Source organism: Epinephelus lanceolatus, chromosome 24 (assembly GCF_041903045.1).
Source record: "Epinephelus lanceolatus isolate andai-2023 chromosome 24, ASM4190304v1, whole genome shotgun sequence".
Classification (NCBI taxonomy): domain Eukaryota; kingdom Metazoa; phylum Chordata; class Actinopteri; order Perciformes; family Serranidae; genus Epinephelus; species Epinephelus lanceolatus.
Genome location: NC_135757.1, coordinates 2,206,263 through 2,229,436, shown reverse-complemented (window position 1 = coordinate 2,229,436; position 23,174 = coordinate 2,206,263). Strand labels below are relative to the sequence as shown.

Sequence of the window (23,174 nt, the reverse complement as noted above, 5' to 3'; positions counted from 1 at the left end):
CCTGCAACATAAAAAATGACTCGTGGATTTGTGAAAGACAAACATTGTTAGCTCCCTGACTCGTGCTGATCCTTCATCACTCACTTCATCCCACTGACGGATCCTCCTGACAGCGCCGAGCTCAGGGGCTCGCAGAGAGGGAGGGGAGGCCCGTGATTAAGAAACGAGAGCTGGGCCGAGGGGATCGTTGAGAGAGGGGAGGCCTCCTGCGAGCGGGGGCAGGAGGAGGCCGCCTGCCGAGGTTTCATGTCGGCCCTCGTCGTTGCTTGGGCTCGTGTTACCGCCGCTGTGTTTTCAGTACGAGGCCCAGCAGACGGGCTGTCAGCTGTGATCGAGTTTCCCCGTCAGTAAGAAATGTGTCATTACACCCACATCCCTGACGGTTTACACGCATTATCCTGCAGCCTGCCGCCGCTTCCTGCTGCTCTCTGCAGCTCGAGGAGCTGGAGGAGGAAACAGATTGATTTCTGAATGAGAGGCTGTTCCTACAGTTCAGACTGGGTTTAACTCCAGACTGAAATACTTCAAGTCTCACTCGTTGTTCTTCCTGAGTATCAGCTCTCCTGTTCTGTCGACTGTTTCCAGGTTGTTGATGGTGTCATCTGAACGGCCGCCAAGTGACTGCTGGAAACAGATCAGTCACTGTGCACCTCCTCGAACAGCCGTCAGCGCAGCAGCTTGTTGCAGCACTTTGGTTGCTCTGTAGTCAGTGTATAAACTTGCATCATCACTTTATTCATTTACCAAACAGCTCTTAAAAAGTACCTCTGCTGATAAAGAGCTGATTTTGGGGGGAGTGAGATGATGGGAATATTGTGAGGAAGGTGGAGCGAGACACCCACACCCACTCCTCCTGAAAGAAGTACAAAGCCTGGGGAGTGGACGCAGCGCCGTGACCCTGTGTGGGTTCAGTGTTGTCAGGCCCACTGAAGGCTGGCAGGGGGAGTCGCCACGGTTAACAAAGGGCGGCTGAGAGTGGGACGAGTTTCAATTCAGAAAAATAAACCAGGAGAAAAGACTGAAGGGTTTCAGACTATTTCTGAGGGGGCAGAGGAGATCTGGAGGCCACCATCACTCCTCATGACAGCAGACTTCATGAAGAAACCTCCCTGAACTACACCATCAACCAGTGTCCATTACGTCAGTGAAAATATTGTTTGGTGCCTTAAAGCTGCTGGAAACACAGTGACAAATAGCTAAAAGACACACAATGTTGGTGTTTAGAAAGCCAGTGGAAATACAGCCATGGATCACTCAAAAACATCCAAGTTTAGTCCCTAAAATGCCACTGGAAACACAGTAGTGGGTTGCCAGACAACACTCATGTTTGGTGCCTAAAAAGCCGCTGGAAACGGTGACGCATCACCAAAAAACATCTTAGTTTGGTTCCTAAAAAGACACTGTCAAAAACAGTGACAGTTTGGTGCCTAAAAAACACCCACTTTTGATCCCTGAAGAGCCGCTGGAAACACAGTGACAGGTTGCTAAAAACACCCACGTTTGGTGTCTGAAAAGCCGCTGGAAACACAGTGACAGGTTGCTAAAAACACCCACGTTTGGTGTCTAAAAAGCCGCTGGAAACACAGTGACAGGTTGCTAAAAACACCCATGTTTGGTGTCTGAAAAGCCGCTGGAAACACAGTGACAGGTTGCTAAAAACACCCACGTTTGGTGTCTGAAAAGCCGCTGGAAACACAGTGACAGGTTGCTAAAAACACCCACGTTTGGAGCGTACAGAAGCACTGGAAACACAGTGAAGTGACTAAAAAGCTGCTGGAAACACAGTGACAGGTCACTGTAAAGACGATTCGTTTTACTGTTTGTTGGTGTTGAACAGTGGAGGGCATCTTGGGGGGGACAGGACTGAATGTGACATCCACCTAATGTTTCTTACTCTGTGCATCGTCAACAGCACCATCCTCTCTGCCTGGATCCCTTTAAAGGTAAAGCATTAAAGGGTTATTCCAACTGATGTCCAGCTGCAACAAAAGCTCTTTTATTGAGGCTCTAATCACTTTGACTGGCTCTCTGAGAGCGGAGCGCGAGGCCGGCTAATGGGGAACCACTTACTTCAGAGTGTTTATGAGGGAAAATATTCCTCAATGTTGCATTAAGCAACGAGCGCAGTCATATTTACAGTGTTTTAACAGTTGCTGCGGGCCGCTGCTGATGCACACGTGGGTTTGGTGTTTAGGGGGAAAGTTTGCAGCTTTTTGAAACACAACACTTCTCGCTCTCTCTCAGACTGGAGCTTTTAAAATCCACGAACGTGACAAGCCGGCGCTTCATAAAGATTTATAATCGCCAGACAAACAGCAGACTGTGTGTTTATCCTCATGTGCGAGCTTTGATTTCCACTGTAGCCCGGCTAATTAGCTGTTATTGCTAATCTCCAGCTGCTTTCTGCAATACTTACAAGGCAATTAGTGTGCCTCTTCTCATTTCACTGTAACTTTGTAAAGAGCACTGCAGCTGTGTGCTGGTTCACAGGGCGGAGGCTCAGGCTTCAGGCCTGTCACTACCTCACACTGTGTCAGCTTTTCAAATAGAGAAAACATGTTCTGTTTGAGCGTGTCATAACATGGAATCATTTGATTTTGGGTTGGTAGCAACGATGAGGTCATGGGTCCCCAAATATGTGCCCAAAGAAAAAATCAAGTCAAAAGATTTGGATGTGTCAAACTTTATTAAACATCCAAATTCATCTTCTGTAGATATTTAAGAATTTCAGCTGTTAACCCGCTCCGAACTGTCAGGCAGGGAAATTCTACTGTTGTTCTAGGTGGTAAAATCAAGTACTGTACTTATTTAAGGTGCCTGTACATTACTCTTTTCTTCTCATGCCACTTTATACTTGTGCTGCTCTATATCTGACAGCTTAATCAGATTTTTAAACAGAAAACATATGAAAAGTTTATAAAAAATCTAAGCATTGTACATTTCTGCAAACCATAGATACGTTACATGCACGTTTCGGTAAAAAGCTGCTAGAAAAATAGCCAGGTGTAGTTAAAAACACCCACATTTGCGGGCTGAAAAGTTGTTGAAAAAACACCCACGTTTTGGGTTAAAAAGTTGCTAGAAAAACAGCCATGGGTCACTAAAAACACCAATGTTTGGAGGCTGAAAAGCTGTAAGAAAACAGTAATGAGTCCCTAAAAAAACATGTTTTGAGGGGTGAAAAGCTGCTGGAAAAACAGCCACAGGATGCTAAAAAAACACCCACATTTGGGCACTGAAAAGCTGCTGGAAAAGCAGGGACAGTTCCCTAAAAAACACCTTTGTTTGGGGGCTGAAAAGCTGTTCGAAAAACAGTAATGAGTTCCTACAAAACACTTATGTTTTGAGGGGTGAAAAACTGCTTGAAAAACAGCCACAGGTTGCCAAAAAACACCTACGTTTGGGGGGTGAAAAGCTGCTGTCAAAGCAGCCACGAGTCCCTACAAACCGCCCATGTTTCAGGACTTGAAAAGCTGCTAGAAAAACAGCCACAGGAAGCTAAAAAACAATGATGTTTGGATGTTGAATAGCTGCTAGAAAAACAGCCATGGGTCACAACAAAACACTCATGTTTGGGGGGTGAAAGGCCGCTTGAAAAGCAGCCACGAGTCCCTACAAACCGCCCATGTTTCAGGACTTGAAAAGCTGCTAGAAAAACAGCCACAGGAAGCTAAAAAACAATGATGTTTGGATGTTGAATAGCTGCTAGAAAAACAGCCATGGGTCACAACAAAACACTCATGTTTGGGGGGTGAAAGGCCGCTTGAAAAGCAGCCACGAGTCCCTACAAACCGCCCACGTTTCAGGACTGAATAGCTGCTGGAAAAACAGCCACGGGTCACAACAAAACACCCACATTGGGGAGTGAAAAACAGCCACAGGAACAGGAAGCTGTCCCCCACAGAAGCATTACTTCCTCTGTCTGGTTAAAACCTGCAGTGAGCAGCTGCTCTTACACATTTGCTTTTGCTCCTTCAGAATCAAAGCTGACTCTCTCCCTCCTCTCAGCCTGGTCATACTGTAAGACTCGACTCATTTATGTTTCCATGGCAGCGCGAGGCGGAGCGCGATGAGACTTAACGTGACACGGGCTGATGCGAGGAAATGTGGAGGTTTACTTTGTGCGGTTTGGTATTTGTGTTGGAGGGCCCGACGCCGGGGGATTTCCATCAGCTGGCAGAGAGAGGAGGAAGGATGGAAACGCCTTGACTTACTTTACTGTCCTCCAGTCGCTCTGCTTGTATTCTCCCTGCCTTCTAACACCAGGGTGGCCCTCCAGACTGCGGTCGCACTGGTCACAACCATAACGAGCTGCTAAAACCCCAGAAGAATTGAATTTGTCTGGGCGTCACTGGGAGGGTCCTCGCTCGGCTCAGTGCTGTTGGAGAGGCTTTGGGCGCGCTACAAACTGTGGGCATGGAATTCATGGAGATAGAACATTTATGTGTTTAAGGGACTCGCAGCGATCACAAACAGCCTCTCTGAGCACAGTGATTTAAAGCTCGCTGTGTTGTGTGTGGTGGCCGGCTGGATGCACACATCACATCAGTGGCACATGAATAGAGCGACCCTCGCTGTTGCCCGGGCGTCCGCCTGCTCACAGATCAGATCACAGATCAGAGACCAGAGGTGTGACGACAGGGACTGTCGTCTGTCTACATCACACAACAACAGTGATCGATTACCTGTTTTTACTCACTTCACAGCTCAGGAAGCAGATTTATTATCTTTACTGCTCAAATGTGTAACAGGTGTTTTTCAGTTTCTCAGAGTTCACGTTGTTTTAGGTTTAAGTCGCTTAAATTGTCACCTGGAAGGAAAAAGTCTGTATAAATAGCCATATAGCCATTTATATATGTAACCTAGACATCAGCTAAATGTTACCTTTAAACCAAATTAAGCCCAGTTTGAACCTGATTTAGTTCAGCTTTAAACCAAGCTCAGCCCAGTTTTACACCAAATGTACAACCAAAATGCAACCCTGTTTGAAGCCAAATTTAGCCCAGTTTAAAAACAAGTTGAGCCAAGTTTTGTCCAGTTTTAAACCAAGTTTACACATATTTTGAAACAAATGTAGCCCAGTTTAAAACCTAATTTAGTCCAGTTTAAAAACAAACTTATCCCAGTTTTAGACTGAATTTAGTCCAGTTTTAAGCCAAATTTAGTCCAGTTTAAATCCAAGTTTAGCCCAGTTTTAAACCAAATTTTGTCGAGTTTAAAACCAAGTTTAGCCCAGTTTTAAACCTAATTTAGCGCAGTTTAAAAACAAGTTGAGCACAGTTTTAAACCTAATTTAGCGCAGTTTAAAAACAAGTTGAGCACAGTTTTACACCAAATTTACAAAAAATTTAAACCTAATGTAGCCCATTTTTAAGCCAAATTTAGTCCAGTTTAAAAACAAATTTATCCCAGTTTTAAATCGCATTTAGCCCAGTTTTAAGCCAAATTTAGCCCAGTTTAAAACCAAGTTTAGCCCAGTTTTAAACTGAGGTTAGCCCAGCTTTGATCCAAATTCACAAAAATTTGTTTTCCCAGTTCAAAACCAAGTTAAGCCCAGTTTTAAACCAAGTGTAGCTCAACTTTGAGCCAAGTTTTACCCATTATTAAACCCGGACTAGACCAGATTAAAACAAAATTTTGCCTACTTTAGAACCAAATCTAGCCCAGTTTTATCCCAAATTTAGCCTTGTGTTGATTAAAGTTAACTTAAGCCTAGTTTTTTTTTTTTTTTTAACCATTATAGCCTACTTTAAAACTAGGCTTTAAAACTGGGCAACATTTTGTTTAAAACTGTGATGAACGTAGTTATCACAGACACTAAGATCAGTTTGTGGTCACATGACAGTCACTGAAACGTTTCCAAAGACTCCTCATGATTCGTCGATTGGAACTGAACTTATTCTCCGTGAATGTTTTTCATATTAAAACTAATTCAGAGCTCGTGTGACGCACCGTGACCTCACAGGGCTGAATGGAAACCTGTGTCATTGCTTAGTCTTGTAGGAGGAACATGAAAGATGTTCTGAGCGTTTCCTCTGAGTTCCCTGTCTCATGATGGCACACATCTTTCCTACACGTAATAAATATGCTGAGGGAGGAGGAGGAGGAGGAGGAGGAGGAAGATGGACTGTAGCGTCTTGTATAAACAGGTCGGGGCGTGGGACACGCTAGAAGACTCAGATCAGTACGACTGACGTTACGAGTCCAGACACATCTGCACGAGTCCGAAAGAAAACACTGCACATGTGGAACTGCTGAGTGTGTGTGTGTGTGTGTGTGTGTTTAACTTGTGACCCATTAAGCAAACACAGGGATCAGTGTACGTGTCACTGTGGAGGCCAGTCTGCAGAGTGTGTTGAGTAAACCACTAAAATAAACTGGCTGATCTTTGTTTACAGCAGAAAACATGATGTAAACAAACTCTGCCGAGTCTGAAAATATACGGCAGGAATATTAAACGTAGTTCACGTCAGAGGAAACGATTTTCCATGGTTGGTTTTAGTCACAGACTCTGATGTAAGTCATCGTCCTCAGTGTTTTCACTGGACAGTAAGTGACCTACAGGACGTGTTAATGACTCAAGAGTTCACTTTTAGCAGCTGAAACACTTTGTAAAGAACTCTTAGCTTCTTATTTGTAGGATTTTACCCTGAACCAGCCAGTCAGGATCCACTAACATCAGGATCTTTACTGAATACGACTCGTGGTCATTTGAAATTGAGCAGAATTGACACAAGTGTCGACATAAAGAAGGCGACAGAAACAGAAGAAGATATTTCAGTGTCCGTAACTTGCTGGATAATAATGATGTGTTTTTAGTTTTTGGATTCAGGGTGAAGCTTTTTAGGTTTTCCAGCCTGCACAGTCCACACCCCCTAAAAACGAAAAATACAGGATAGCTGCAGGTCATGTAGAGGTTAAAGTTAAAACTGGACTTAACTTGGTTTAAATCTGAGCCAAATTTGGTTAAAAATTGGGCTAGACTGGGTTTGAGAATGGGTTAAACCAAGTTAAACCCAGTTTTGACAAACATTTTCCCAGTTTTAAAACAAAGTTAGCCCAGTTTTGATTTGGTTTGAAACTGGGCTAACTTTGGTTTAAAACTGAGCTAACTTTGGTTTCAAACTGAGCTAACTTTGGTTTAAAACTGGGCTAACTTTGTTTTAAAACTGGGCTAACTTTGTTTTAAACTGGGCTAACTTTGGTTTAAAACTGGGCTAACTCTGTTTTAAAACTGGGCTAACTTTGGTTTAAAACTGAGCTAACTTTGGTTTAAAACTGGGCTAACTTTGGTTTAAAACTGAGCTAACTTTGGTTTAAAACTGGGCTAACTTTGGTTTCAAACTGAGCTAACTTTGGTTTCAAACTGAGCTAACTTTGGTTTCAAACTGGGCTAACTTTGGTTTAAAACTGAGCTAACTTTGGTTTCAAACTGAGCTAACTTTGGTTTCAAACTGAGCTAACTTTGGTTTAAAACTGAGCTAACTTTGGTTTAAAACTGGGCTAACTTTGGTTTAAAACTTTGCTAACTTTGGTTTAAAACTGAGCTAACTTTGGTTTCAAACTGAGCTAACTTTGGTTTAAAACTGGGCTAACTTTGGTTTCAAACTGAGCTAACTTTGGTTTCAAACTGAGCTAACTTTGGTTTCAAACTGAGCTAACTTTGGTTTAAAACTGGGCTAACTTTGTTTTAAACTGGGCTAACTTTGGTTTAAAACTGGGCTAACTGTTTTAAAACTGGGCTAACTTTGGTTTAAAACTGGGCTAACTTTGGTTTAAAACTGGGCTAAATTTGGTTTAAATTGGGCTATCTTTGGTTTACAACTGGGCTAACTGTTTTAAAACTGGGCTAACTTTGGTTCAAAATTGGGCTAACTTAGATTTAAAACTGAATTTCATTTAATTTAAAACTGGGCTATCTTTGGTTTACAACTGGGCTAACTCTGTTTTAAAACTGGGCTAACTTTGGTTCAAAATTGGGCTAACTTAGGTTTAAAACTGAATTTCATTTAATTTAAAACTGGGCTGATTTTTAACCCATTCTCAAACTCAGTCTAGCCCAGTTTTAACCAAAGTTAGCCCAGTTTCAAACCAAAGTTAGCCCAGTTTAAACCAAAGTTAGCGCAGTTTAAACCAAAGTTAGCGCAGTTTAAAACAAAGTTAGCCCAGTTTTAACCAAAGTTAGCCCAGTTTTAAACCAAAGTTAGCCCAGTTTAAAACCAAAGTTAGCCCAGTTTTAAACCAAAGTTAGCCCAGTTTAAAATAAAGTTAGCGCAGTTTAAACCAAAGTTAGCGCAGTTTTAAATAAAACAAAGTAATGTTTTAAAGCCTAGTGTAAACAAAGTTAGCCCAGTTTAAACCAAAGTTAGTGTAGGTTAAACCAAAGTTAGCGCAGTTTAAACCAAAGTTAGCACAGTTTAAACCAAAGTTAGCGCAGTTTAAACCAAATTTAGCACAGTTTAAACCAAAGTTAGCACAGTTTAAACCAAAGTTAGTGCAGGTTAAAAGAAAGTTAGCCCAGTTTAAAACAAAGTTAGAGCAGTTTAAACCAAAGTTAGCGCAGTTTAAACCAAAGTTAGCACAGTTTAAACCAAAGTTAGCCCAGTTTAAAACAAAGTTAGTGCAGGTTAAAAGAAAGTTAGACCAGTTTAAAACAAAGTTAGCCCAGTTTTAAATAAAACAAAGTAATGTTGGCCCAGTTACAAACAAAATGTCGCCCAGCTTTACGACCTGAAATGAGACAGAAATAAATGATCAGTAACTTAATTTAACTTTAACCGCAGCTGTTTCTGTAAATCCTCGTGCAGAGTCCGTCAGGTTGATTTTCTGAACTCAGATGCTTCCACATGTTGACGAGTCATAACGTGAGATTTAGTTGTAGAGTTAAACTCTCTTTCTGGTCCACATGTTAAAGCCTGGACTCTGTCCGTGCCTCTGTGCTGCTCAGCCTCCACGCTGAACCCAGACAGACCTGGGACCTGCCCCCAAACCTCCGAAGGCCACCTCTCAGGGGGGCAGGGAACTCATTTGCAGTCTGGTGGAGCAGCAGAGGAGGGAAATAGAAAAATGAAAAGGTGGGGGAGTTTTTGGGCTTAATCCTCTAAAACATCCATATATCGCTGCCACCCGCTCCCTCCCTCCCCACAGCTGTAAATCTCCAGGAATGTAGCCTGTTGTTTTTGGAATCAGTGCAAGCAAACCTTTAATGGCTCTGAGAGATTGATGTCTCCAGACGTTGCCTGAAGCTTGCGGTTGCATATTTCAGCGCTGGGATAGCTTCAGTCAACCAGCCGTACCCACTGAGACGCAGAGAGACCTCTCGTTGATAAGTGGTGAGAACCAGAAGACCAATTTGTTTCAGGCGAGGGCCGACATGTTTACTGAACAAAAGGAGGCGTCACTTTATCCTCCCTGGTGTTATCTTTATGATTCACTTATTTACTGTTTATTTAATTTATAATTATGTCTACTGCCAGTCCTTTGAAGAGGGAGGTACTCTACATGCTTACTGGATAAAAACCCTGATACTTAACTTGTGAAGAACGTCTTTATCTCACTCTACATATTTACTAAAAGATATTGTGTTAACAACAGACCAACAAAAAATAAAACCAGTTGCTTTTTAGTGAGCCGTAGCTGCATTTCCAGCCTGGATAGTGCCAACAAAAACCAGTTGTTACTTTTACTGAGACATCGCTATGTTTCCTACCGGCAGCTGCACATTCTATCGGGATAGTGCCAGAAAAAGTGATTGTTCTCACCAAGACCTTGCCACATTTCCTGCCAGGATAGTGCCACAAATAGCAGTTATTTTTTACCAACACATTGCTGTGTTTCCTGCCGGGGAAGTGCCACAAAAAGTGATTGTTTTTTACCGAGACATTGCTGTGTTCCCTGCCAAGATGATGCCATGAAAAGTAGTTTTTGTTGTCTTTTACCAAGACATCATTGCGTTTCCTACCGAGATAGTGCCATAAAAATTGATTGATTTTTGCCATGACATCACTGTGTTTCCTGCTGGGATAGTGCCTTGAACAGTGGTTGTTTTATACCAAGACATTGCTGCGTTTCTAGCAAACAAAGTCGATTTTTACAGAGAAACACCTGCATTTTCTATCGGGATAGTGCCAGAAAAAGCAGTTGTTTTTTTTACCAACACATTGTTTTGCTTCCTGCCGGGGAATTGCCAGAAAAAATGGTTGTTATTTACAGGGAAATCACCACATTTTCTACGGGAATAGTGCCACAAAAAGTGGTTATTTTTTACCGAGACATTGCTGTGTTCCCTGCCAAGATAATACCATGAAAAGCAGTTTTTTGTTTTCTTTTACCAAGACATCATTGTGTTTCCCACTGAGATAGTGCCACAAAAATTGATAGATTTTTGCCAGGACTTCCCTGTGTTTCCTGCTAGGGAATTGCCAGAAAAAGTGGTTGTTATTTACAGAAAAATCACTGCATTTTCTACGGGAATAGTACCACAAAAAGTGATTGTTTTTTACCAAGACATTGCTGCGTTTCCTGCCAAGATAATGCCTTGAAAAGCAGTTTTTTGTTTTCTTTTACCATGACATCACTGTGTTTCCTGCCGGGATAGTGCCTTGAACAGTGGTTCTTTTATACCAAGACATTGCCGCGTTTCTAGCCAGGATAGTGCCACAAAAAAAGTCGATTTTTACAGAGAAACACCTGCATTTTCTACGGGAATAGTGCCACAAAAAGTGGTTATTTTTTACCGAGACATTGCTGTGTTCCCTGCCAAGATAATGCCATGAGAGGCAGTTTTTGTATTCTTTTACCAAGACATGGTGCATATCATACCGCTCCAAGAGGTGCCTCTGTGCATCGGTTTTGACCACGAAATGAAAAGTCTGGTATCCACAACATGGTAACCTACAAATGTATCTCTGGTTTGCAGAGAAATGCCAAAACATTCTCACTCTGACCTCGTCACATATGGACGTTTGGTCATTGACTTTCCACATAGAGATATGACGTACAAGGTGCGTTGGATGTTGACATTCAACAAACGCACGTGGTTGGGTTTCAGAAAAAAGAACAGATTTGGCTTTACAGTCTTACGGGAAAGTCGGAGGTTGTTGGATCAATCCACCACCCCTCCTGCCCATTTCTAGCTTGAAAGGAACTTTTTTTTCTTCTAACAATCCCACGTAAATTAGTCTATAAATTAAAACGAGAATACCAAGACATGAGATGCTGGCGATTTTTCCTAATGTCTTTGGGATTCTTTACGGGATTTATGCAAAAAGCAAGACCTTTAACCTGCCAAAGTTCAGGGTTTTACACCCTAATTAAACATGCTGTTATTGATGAGCACGTGAGGTGATTTGGATTACAAAGATCCAGAAAATTCCACAGTGCCATGTGAATATATCTCCAGCTTCACTTTGTATATGTTGTGGAATATCTGGGCCATGTTCCTACAAGTTTCCTTAATGACTCCTCTCAAGCCTGAAAACAACTAACAAGTACGGAGCAAGTGAAGGCAGAGAGACTTGTGTATTTATTTTATCCAGTAATCTAGCGCCGCTCTATAAATAGACCGAAAATAAGAAAAAACATTTCTCTGTTCACTGAGTGCATCTAATCTGGCGGCCCCTTGGACCAGCCTCTCCCCCGAGTGGAACTGCAGATAAAACGGGACGAGGGCATCTTGGAAAGTCATCAAGCTAAATGTTTACAAAGAGCCACAGAAATATGTGTGTGTGTATGTGTGTGTGTGTGTGTGTGTGTGTGTGTGTGTGTGCGCAGAAATCCCATTAGCCCACATGATGGTGAATGCAGTGGGCTCACATATGGGTTCTCATGTGGAAACAGCCATCAGTATGATTACTGGAAAACTGTGCTGTGCTGAGACGCCACATGCTGCAGGAAAACATCTGATTCCAGGGTTCAGGTCTCACTTTTAATGAAGCAGGTGAAGGAATCTGAGATCATCTCAGCTGGTTAGGTGACATCACGATTTAATCTGGAGGAATTATGTCATCGGAGTTATTAAAAATCACACCAACTGATGTTGTATGAAAAAAACTGCGCTGAGAGTCCCTGTTAATAAGCACACTGAATGTTGTACAGTCTCTTGTTAATGATGTCACTGATGCTAAATAAAAGTCTAAAAATTCCCAGTGTAAGCTTTCAACTCCCAACTTCCAAAGTTAAGTTGGTATGTCAAAGTTGGAAGCTAAACTTCCACTTAGAAGCTGGAATTCTAAAGTTGGAAGTTGGAAGTCTAAAACTGGAAGTCGGAATCCAAAGTTGGAATTTGGTCTTCTATAGTTGGAAGTTGGAGTTTTGAAGTTGGAGTTTTGAAAATGGAAGCTGGAGTTCGAAAGTTGTATGTTAGAGTTAAAGTTGAAAGTTGGAATTCCAAAGTTGGAAGTTGGAATTTTAAACTTGGAAGTTGGAATTCAAAAGTTGGATGTTTGAAGTCTAAAACTAGAAGCTGGAATCCAAAGTTGGAATTTGGTCTTCTATAGCTGGAAGTTGAATTCCAAAGTTGGAAGTTGAAGTTTTGAAGTTGGACTTTTGAAAATGAAAGCTGGAGTTCGAAAGTTGGAAGTTTGACTTTCGAAGCTGGAAGTTGAAATCCTAAGTTGGATGTTAGAGTTTCAAAGTTGAAAGTTGGAATTCCCAAGTTGGAAGTCAGAATCCAAAGTTGGAATTTGGTCTTCTGTAGTTGGAAGTTGAATTCCAAAGTTGGAAGCAGGATTTACAGTTTGTAGCTGGAATTCTAACCTTGAAAAATGCAATTCTAAATTGGAAGTTAAATTGTCAGAGATGGGAGCTGGAATTCCAAAGTTAAAAGTTGGAATCAAAGTTTGTATGTGGAATATCAGAGTTGGAATTTGGGATCCAAAGTTATAAGTTGGAATTCAGCATTCAAAGTTGGAATTTGGAATCTGAAGTTGGAAGTAAAAGAATATAGAGTATGTATATGGCTGACTGTGACAAACTTCACTTTGTGCATTCTGGTGGTTTTTTTGCACCAATTAAAGGTGGAATTGTCTTTATTTATATAAAGGAAAACACGACATTAGAATATAATGCGGCAAGGATCACATACGATCTTTAGACTTTTAAATATTTATTCTCTCGTAGATCAACTTTTCTCATTTAATGTTTTTACTGAGCTAACGCACATGTTGGAAAGATTTACTCCTCAGTCTTCCTATATGTCTTCTGTTTGGGGAAGTTAACTCTTTAAATGTGCATACAGCACCAATTCCACCTGGATTCTGTTATTATACTCCGCCAGGCTGAAGTGTGTGTGTCTGTGTGCGTTAACTATTGGACCAATCAGCCTAAGACTAACTAACAGGGTAAAAACATGTTTTTCCAAAGCTTTCATTGCAGAGGGGCTGCAATCCACGATGGCCAATGCAACGGACCAGGTGACTTAAACCACTTTTCAAGTTAAACAATTGTTTTTTTCTGTGTAGATATAAACGTCTCATTCTGAGGTAACAAAAACACATCGATTATTATTTTCAGCTGATTACACACTAAAGAAAACACACTTAATATCATATTTCATTGCTGCCAAAATGTCCCCCTAAATCCTACACACTGTCTCTGTGCACAAACTACTGGACCAATCAGCCTAATGGACCACGTTATTTGAACGTTTCAAGTTATAAAAATTTGTGTTTTCTGATGCTCTCATGTGGAGGGGCTCCAAGGGGCCAAAATGTCTCAATAAATGCGACACACTGGAGCTTTTAATACATTTTAAAAATGTCCTGCACATTAAATATAAGGAATAATCTAAGCTCTGCTGAATAAAACACAAACTGCAGTAGTTCTCAGCAGCGCGGTGCAGCTGTCCCGGCTGACAGTAAAATAGTAGTAGTTTGTGTGTAAAAGTACTTTGTGTGTTAGCGAGCCTGCGCTAATGTCAGGGGGCTGTTTTTCTGCTCCACGGCCTCCCCGGGCAGGGCCTCATTTAGACAGCACAGAGGCAGAGAAAAAGAACCGCCGCCCCCTCTTCTTCTTCTTCTTCTGCTCCTTCTTCTTCTCAGGAAGATTAGTGGCCGTCCTTTTGGAGTAGGAGGTGGATGCTGAGCCTCTTTCGCTCGCATTTTTCTCTGCCAGCGGGCCTGACCCCCTGAGTGCTCTCTGTGCAGCTCGCTGGCTGGCGGTGGGGGCCCGCGCATCCAGCCACCATCAATTACTCACCGTCCACCGGCCCCCAGATAAAGAAATCCGTCCTTATCAGGAACCCACCTCTCTTAAAATACTATTTACACACCCAGGCCCCCGTCTGCATTCGTCTAACTGATCCCATTGTTTCCAACGGGCAGCTCCAGTTTGACTCCCAGCCTGGACCAGACCTCAGGCAGATGTCAGCGTTTGCTTTAATCCAAAGCACCTTACAGAGTGTCGTCTTTAAATGTCTCGATAAAGCAAAGACGTTTAATTAAAAAGGTGTGAATATGTGGCTGTTTTGGCCTCCCACCATTTCCCTTTCCTCTCATCCTGAAAGATGTTCTCCGATATGTGTCTGTTTAGCCTGTTAAGGTCCGCCTCCCCCTCCCCCGCCCCCCCCACTCAGAGTGCCCCGGGGCAGCCTCGGAGGTGCTAAGTACTTAGGGTCCCTCCCTGCGGACCAGCCAGACTCAGCAGAAAGACCTGGGAGGCAGCAGGCAGGGATGGAGGGAGGGGAGCCGGCGCACAGCGCGGCACATCAATCTCCCTCTCGAATGACAAACTCACTCTCAGCAAGATGTATGTCATGAGCCACCAAAGCCAGTTAATCATATCATTAGCGGCGCCCAGTAGTTTCCTCTGGCCTAGTTTAGCGACACAGACAGAGAGGAGGGAGAAACGTACGAGCAGCTCTGGCTCAGAAACAAAGCTTCCTCTCTGATATTCACCAAAAAGAAATCTGCATCAGTGAAGGATTTAAAGGTCACATAATTTTGTTTTTAAAATAACTCCAGGCTGGGTTAAAAATAAACTTCAGATTAATTTGAGGAAATAATCTCACCACAGTGTCCATTTATAAAACTGATCCAACACAATCAGAAGGAATAAAAGTTGGAATTGTGTGTTTCTGTAAACTACATTACATTATTATGGAGTAGATATGTTCAAGCATAACGCTGTGGTTAAATTGTTGTTATGTTTAGGCACAAAAACAGTTGGTTATGGTGAGGTAAAGATCATGTTTTAGCTTAAAATACCAGATTTTCGTGGCAGTATTTTGGCAGGAAGCACGACGACGTCTCAGTAAAAATCAACTTCATTTTGTAGCACTATCTCAACAGAAAATGTCTCAGTAAAAAAACATAATCAATATTCGTGGCAGTATCTTGGCAGGAAACACGACGAATTCTCGGCAAAATTATATCTTTTTTGTGGCACTATCCCAGCAGGAAACGCAGAGACGTCCTGGTAAAACAACAACATTATCCTGACAGCAAACGTAGCGACTTCTTGGTGAATATTATTTTTCACGCTTTTTTTGTGGCGCTTACTCTGCAGGAAACACAGCAATGTCTTGGTAAAATGTAATGTCATTTCGTGGCACTATCCTGGCAGGAAACATTCTCTGTAAAAAATGAACAATTTTCCTCTGGCGAGCTGGGCAGGACACACAGAAATGTTGGGGTAAATAAGAAACCATTTATGTTGCACTGTTCTGGCAGGAAACACACGTCTCTCCAAAAAATAACCAGTTTTCCTGTCACGATCTTAGCCGGGAACTCAGCAATATTTGGGTAAAAAATAAAGAGTTTTTGTTGCACTATCACAACAGGAAACACAGCAACTTCTCAGTAGAAATTATAACTTTTTTCATGCTACAGTTTTGCAGTTTGTCAGTCTTGACCAGCGGTCTGCAATTTGGGAGGCATCTCCCCAGGGTGTCACGTCATCCCTCCACCTCCTGGAGCGTTTCTGAAGTGACGTGGTGACATGACACATCTAAAACTTACATATGTGACATATTTGTGGTTTGCAGAAACGTGCAGCGCCAACATTTTCTTCTGGCGACCTCGGGGCTGTTTGATCTCTTCATCACTAGATAGAGTTGTTATGAAATTGAAGGTGTTTGTACTCACTTTGTCATGATCCATTTTAAAACCTCCTTGTGTACTTTGGTTTTAAAGTTAAGAGTTCTCATCCCAGGGGAAACAGAAGTTAAGAAAACTGTTACTGAATGATTGAAAGCTCCTGAAGAGCTAGTAAATGGACCCCGAGTGTTGTTTCCAAGGACATGGACAAGAAGTCCTTTAAGTGCTCCAAGAAAAAATGGAAATTTGAACATGTGCAATTCTACAAAAACAGATGACGAGGATGTGATGTTTCTTGAAATACTCTGCCTGGCTCCCTCTGATCCAAGCGGAACATTTCAAGTTCAAACTAGGTGCATTTTAATGTAGCACAGGGAGCCAATCCGGATCAAGTTGAGCTGTGATGTGTTTCCTGCCTGGATAAAAAAAGGCAATAACTCTAAATTTAACCAACGTGACGGAAATCAGATTCAAGCCTTAAAGAAATGTCCTATATGTATATAAACAGAGGGAAATCTCTCCCCTAATCCAGAGCGACTTTAATTCTCCTGAGTGGAGACATTGACACAAACATCAATAACAGCCGGCGGATTCTTTCTCACCAATATATCCACTCTAAATACCTTTGGTTATTACCAATGGGTTTGAAATCATAAAGGTCCCCGAGATGGCGTAAATCCGCTCGGCCTGTGTGAGCAGACAGATGCGTGCTGTCAGAGGAAATACAAGCGCTCATTTGAATCTATTAACCGGGCAGCAGAGTCCCGAGCTCGGCCAGTGGGAGGAGAGCGGAGTCCAGCCCCTGAAAACACTGGCACCGAGTCCAGGAGTCGCCGTGCCAGGGTTTTATTTTATTTTCGAGGGAAAAAAAAATCTCATTTCATGCATTGGGTCGTGTGAGGGTGGACGGAGCAGGAAGACGAGGGGGGAGGATCATCAGAAAGGAGCAGATAGGAGCGTCTGGAGCACCTGGGTCCATTCTAATTGACTCGTCGCGTGGCGCATCCACTTTTTAAACAAAGTGACTCTCACTTGAGCTTCATTATACGCGCACCCCATTTCCATAGGCCTCTGGGAACGGGACCTGGGCCGCTCACATAAAACAAATGACCGCTCCATGATAAATGGTTCTATTAGCAATCCAGATTGTTAAACTGTGATATAACAGATCGGAGAGGGGCGCAGGGGCCCATTCATTTTCCTCCCTTCTGCAACCATGCATGGCTGTAAATAGCTTGTTTTTATGTGTAAATAACATATTAAAACTCGGCATTAGCCATGTCCTTTGATAGAGAGGAAATTGTTCTAAATAAATAACGCGGGACGGGAATATAAAACAGGGCGGGCTGTTATACAGCCGGCGTCGAGGCTCAGAGGTGGGCATGACTTAGGTGACAGGAATTCTGCAGCCAACAGTAAAGCATACGCTGACAATAAAAGCAGCGGCAGTATATTAGGATCGTGCAGTTTCCGCTGTTTGGGAATAAAACTCGCAGGTTCAAGGACCCCGTCTCATCTGCCTCCCGCTCGCACTGCATATTCACTTATCAGGAGCTGGCAACAGGAATAATAATGCATATTACGGAGATAAGTAATTGCTCTGTCTCGACACAGTGGCAGACGGTTGTGGTTTTTAGCACTGATATCTGATTGGTCCAGGCGGGAGCGGGCGGCGGCTGCGGATCGGGGCTTGTTGTTTATTTCAGATTAGAATACGGGGCTCTTACACAGAGCTGATAGGGAGGAAGAGTTATGGAGTTTATTTTAGGTGAGAGGAGATTAAAAAAGTCAGCAGCTGATATTGAAAACGGTCGAATGTGTAAATATACAAGAGGGTGTTTAAGTGAGGTTCAGTTTCGGGTCAAAGAGGCGAGACTCGTAGTTTTACCCTGGACTGATTCTGTATAATCATGGTCAGAGCAGTTCCTCTGGCTGTAAAGGGATAGTTCGGATCTTCTGAAGTTGGGTTGTATGAGGCACTTAACCATTGTCAGTGTTTTACTGATCGTCGATGTAGGTCAGCACGCCTCAAGTTTGGAGAAGCAGACAAAAGTATCGACATGGAAGCAAAGGGGTCAGCAACAAAACACGTTTTAGCCACTTAGAAAAACGTTACATTTAGAATGTTCCTGAGATATGACGTTAAAACATGATGATGTCACAGTCAAGCTGACCTTTGACCTTTTGACCTTCATCATTTTATCCTGTTAGACATTTGTGTCAAGTTTCGTCATAATTAGTGTATGAATTCTTGAGTTATGGACAAAAACATGTTTTGTGAGTCACACTGACCTTTGACCTTTGACCTCCAACCACCAGATTCTAACGAGTTAATTCTTAAATCCAAGTGAATGTTTGTGCCAAATTTGAAGAAATTCCTTCAAGATGTTCTTGAGATATCACGTTCACATGAATGACGTTGACCTTGACCTTTGACCTACGACCACAAAATTCTACTCCTCTAATTCTTCAATCCAAGTGCACGTTTGTGTCAGATTTAAAGGAATTCCCTTAAGGTATTTTTTAAGGTAAGTTTCGTCAGAATTAGTGAATGAATTCTTGAGTTATGGACAAAAACATGTTTTGTGAGGTCACACTAAATTTTGACCTTTGATGTCCAACTACCAATTTCTAATCATTTCATTCTTAAGTCGAAGTGGATGTTTGTGCCAAAGTTGAGGAAACTCCCTTAAAGGCTTCTTGAGATGTTGCGTTCACAAAAATGAGACAGGTGCAGTAACCTTTACCTTAGACCACCAAATTCTCATCAGTTCATCAGTGAGTCATAGTGGGTGTTTGTGCCAAATTTTAAAACATTCCCTGAAGGCATTCTTAAGATAAGGCATTCATGTGAATGAGACAAACAAGGTCACAGTGACCTTGACCTTTGACTTATGACAGATAAAAACTAATTTGTTCATTGTTGAGTCAAAGTGGACATTTGTGCCAAACTGTTCCTGTGTTCAGGGAGCTGAAATGACTGTTTTTGTCAATAAAGTCTGGCTTTGTTGAGAGTATAGATAATGACTATTCAGATATTGCTATCTGACGGCAAGGTAAAGCAGTACCCCTGAAAGTTGAAGATGTGTTTTATGTGTATTGTGGTAATCAACATCCGTGACTAAAAAACGTTCACCTCCTTCTTGTTTGGAAGCCGATAACTACAGAAGTAATGATTTGCACATTGTGTCGTTGGAGCTACTTTGTGCTGTAGAAACTGTCCCTGCAGAAACTCAGGGACTGTCCTTTTAATCCAGCGGAGGAAAAGACTTCAGCTTTGTTCAAATATTGAAGAAGACCATGAGAAAAAAACACGGCAGCTCCACATGTAAAAACTGTCCTACATTGATATTCTCTTATGAACAATTAATGTTCGATTTCTTCATCATGGCAGGCCACCAAGTTCTTCATTAAAGAGAAGAAATGTCACTAAATCACTGGCTGTATTTCCATTTCAAAAGTGGCCCGTCACTCTGCATCCACGTCAGTCTCTCTAACATGGTGTCGTTCCACCACTAACTCATCCCTTTTATACTCTGGAGGTAAGAACAAGGTCTTTTAACCTCATTATACCGAGCTTTCATCACGCCTTCGCTGACATCTTTAAAACATGCATCCTCTCTGTCTCTCTCTCTGCACCTCGTGTCGTCCTCACCTCTACTTCCTGGGACATTCGCCGTGAAAATACCTCAGCAGGTTTCTCATGTACTTTAAATATGAGTCAGTGCTTTGACAGGCCGAACTCATACTGCTGTCTTACAGTGTTTAATGCTTCGAGGGGAATATTCCTCGTGGATTTGTTGCTTCAGAGATATCTGTTTCTGAGCTGTGAAGCAGAAACTAAAGTATGCACACAAAACGCCTGCAACATCAAACCTTCCTCCTCCTCCTCCTCCTCCTCCTCCTCCTCGTCCTCCAGAGGCTGCTACATATTTCACAAACTTGTGAGAGAAACTTAAAGGATAAACCCGTTAATCTCAGCGTGTTTTCATTTCAATCAGTAAAATCTATCTTATCCAATCAGTTCATCATACATCGAGAATGTTTGTGCCAAATATGAAGGAACTCCCTCATAATGCTCTTGAGGTATCATGTTCATGAGAATGAGACAGGCAAGGTCACAGTAACCTTGACCTTCGACCTATGACCACCAAATTCTAATCAGTTTATTGTTGAGTCCAAACGAACATTTGTGCCAAATCTGAAGAGATCCCCTCACTGTGTTCTTGAGGTAGTGTGTTGAAGAGAATGAGACACAGGCAAGGTTGCAGTGACCTTGAACTTTTTGGAACCTTTAGTCTGAATGAACGTTTGTGCCAAATTTGATGAGATTCCCTCAAATTCCCCGAAAGATTATTTTCTGGGCGATTTTTGCCTTTCTTGATAGGACATCTAAGATAGACAGGAAAGGTGGGGGAAAGAGGGGAGATGACAGGCAGCAAAAGGGCCACAGGTTGGAATCGAACCTGGGCCACTGCAGAGGACTCTACCAGGCAGACTAGAGGTCGCCCCGTTTGTGCCAAATTTGAAGAAATTCCCTCAAACTATTCTTAAGATGTCACATTCACAAGAATGAGACAGACAAGGTCGCAGTAGCCTTGAGCTTTGAACTATGACAAACCAAATCTAATCAGTTCATTGTTGAGTCTAAATGGACGTTTGTGCCAAATCTGAAGAAAGTCCTGCAAGATGTTTTTAAGGCTTTGTGTTGAAGAGAATGAGACAGAGGCAAGGTCTCAGTGACCTTGAACTTTGATTTGTGCGACACCCTTACGCAAGTCCATCAGCAAAGGAAAACTTAAGCCTTAAAGGTCATACTTAAATTTTATTTTTCATTTTGAAAGAGACTGAATGGAAACGTTGAATTTCCTGTGAAAATTGAAGTGTATTTTGAGCGAAGACTTGACACGCCGCCCGAGAACGTCAACAACCAACACACCCAGGGCACCTTGCAAGTCGTAGGTGGACGTAGAAAGTCCATGAGGATGTGTTTGTCCAGGGTGTACCCAACTTCTCGCCTACTGTCAGCTGATGTAGGCTCCACCCCCCACAACCCCAAACAGGATAAGCGGTTATGCCAGGCTTCAAAGCAACTAAACCAAAAAAAGGTTACTAAAGAACTCTACTTCCACATCTCTTCGTAACGGACACACTATTTCCTGTGTTGGCACTGGATGTACAGTCTGAGCTGCAGATTCGTCCAATAAGAACACGACTCCTTTGGGATACTGGGCTGCGTTGTGTTCCCATATCCAATATAAATTTAAGGCGAAATTATGGGGTTGTTTTCTGGTGTGACACCGACTTTCGGGCTCCAGTTCCATCTTTGTTCCTTCTTTATCAATTAATGAGTGTTTCTTTATAATGGCAGGCCACCAAGTCCTTCATTAATGAGTAAAAATGTCACTAAACCACGCGTTTAATTTCCATTTCAAAGGCGGCCCATCAGTCTGCATCTTTGTCAATCTGTGCTGTGGCGTGTCGTCCTCGGCTCTACCAGCCCCAGCCATTTTTTTTTTTTTTTTTTTTTTGCCTTTATACTCTGGAGGTAAGAACAAGGTCTTTCAGCCTCATTATACGGAGCTTTCATCACACGTTCACTGACATCTTTAAAACATGTACTCTCTCTTTCTGCCTGTCCCTCCCCTGCGAGAGCGGATCGGTGCTACTCTTCATTTAGTTCAACAACACAAACACTCGTTCTCACCTGCCCCGACCCCCTCTCTTCTCTTGTCATGTTATCTATTCATCAGTGTTTATGGGCTCAAATGGTGCCACACTCCTCGACGGCACGCACCGGGCCTTGATACGGGGGCGATCCGCATTAACGATGCTCTTTCAAGACCCGGGTCTATTTAGGATTCCTATCAGACATCTACTGTAAGTCACCTCTGACTGCTGCTGGTGCCTTATCAGGCCTGAGGAGAGCCGGCTCCCAAGATGGCACTTTATCTTTGAAATGTATATTTCATCGGCCGTGTTCGCTCCCCCTTTGCCCCCTGGCTGAGCACCTGCGAGACCTCGGCAGTGTGCGGAGGCCTGACAGACAGCTGGACACCACATTCACATCCAGCTCAGCTTTAAAAAAAAAAAAAAGAGCGTGTTACCTCTCGTCTCTGAGGGTTTCTTCGGGAGGTCGGAGAATCCACTCCCGTCCATTTTGTCTTTTTTCTCGGAGGCTCTCGATGCGGAAGTCTCCATCGCCAAACGAACTCTGGAAGTGAAAGAAACACAAAAGGAGCTGTTAATGGAGAATGAGTGGAGAGCACTCAGAGGGCCTCGCTGTGTTCATTTGGGATGAGATGAGGACACTCAGGACTTGGACGCTCCTGCTGGAGAGCGCCCATGAAAAGGCTCGTCAGGGGTGAGACAAAGACCAGAAGAGTTTAAGAAACCAGAGGGTAAGAACTGTTTTACCGCCAAGTAGGTCTGCACAAACGAGGGATTTGTCCAACTAATTTGGTGCGTAACAATAAACACAATGCAAAAGTGAAGAGACGGAGGATGAAATAGAAAAACGCAATTCAATTTACAGTAATATAAAATGCAAAAAAGCTGCAAATTTGAGAAGCTCGAACCCGAGAATTATGGGTATTTTTGCCTCATAAATGTCTGAAACGAGTAAATAACCTTGAAGTTGATCATTTACTAATATTAGCATGGCTGTAAACTTGTTTCTCAAAAACTATTATTATGATTAAATATGTGTCACTGGAGCCAAAATGGCGCCCAGTGTTCAACCCTTCAGCTGCTGCTGGATCCAATCTGAGTCCTCTGCATCACTAACGAAACTTAACAGCTTCCTAAATGTTTAGTTTTTAAAGGACGATCTCAGTGAGATTAAGCAGCCTGAATAAAGAGCCTCAGAGTCTTTGAAGATAAAGTCATATTGTTCTAACAGCTCAGGCCACAAAGCCTGTGTGAATGGCGCTGGCGGAAAGGTCAATAGTCAAATAAACTTTGATGACATGTGAGCTAAGACCTCCTCCTCACCCCCCGTCCCCTTTAACCCCTCAAACCCCCACGCTTTGACCCCCACGTCCACAGATTGAGCTGTGAAGCCTCGGCGGGGGTTCGCGGGAAAACAGAAGCCCTGACACGTTTGCCCGACGCTCGAGGATAATCTCAGAGGTTGAGGAA

At 42.7% G+C, this 23,174-nt stretch overlaps 1 protein-coding gene across 1 annotated transcript in view; it reads right to left on the bottom strand.

Moving 5' to 3' along the window:
* The window catches only part of LOC117250112 (zinc finger protein GLI2-like), a 115,847-nt gene that overhangs the window by 75,318 nt on the left and 17,355 nt on the right, over positions 1 to 23,174 (bottom strand). The window contains exon 2 of the mRNA XM_033616126.1: positions 22,142 to 22,248. Coding sequence (XP_033472017.1) covers positions 22,142 to 22,235 — 94 coding nt within the window. The 5' untranslated portion in view covers positions 22,236 to 22,248. The remainder of the gene's footprint in view (positions 1 to 22,141; positions 22,249 to 23,174) is intronic.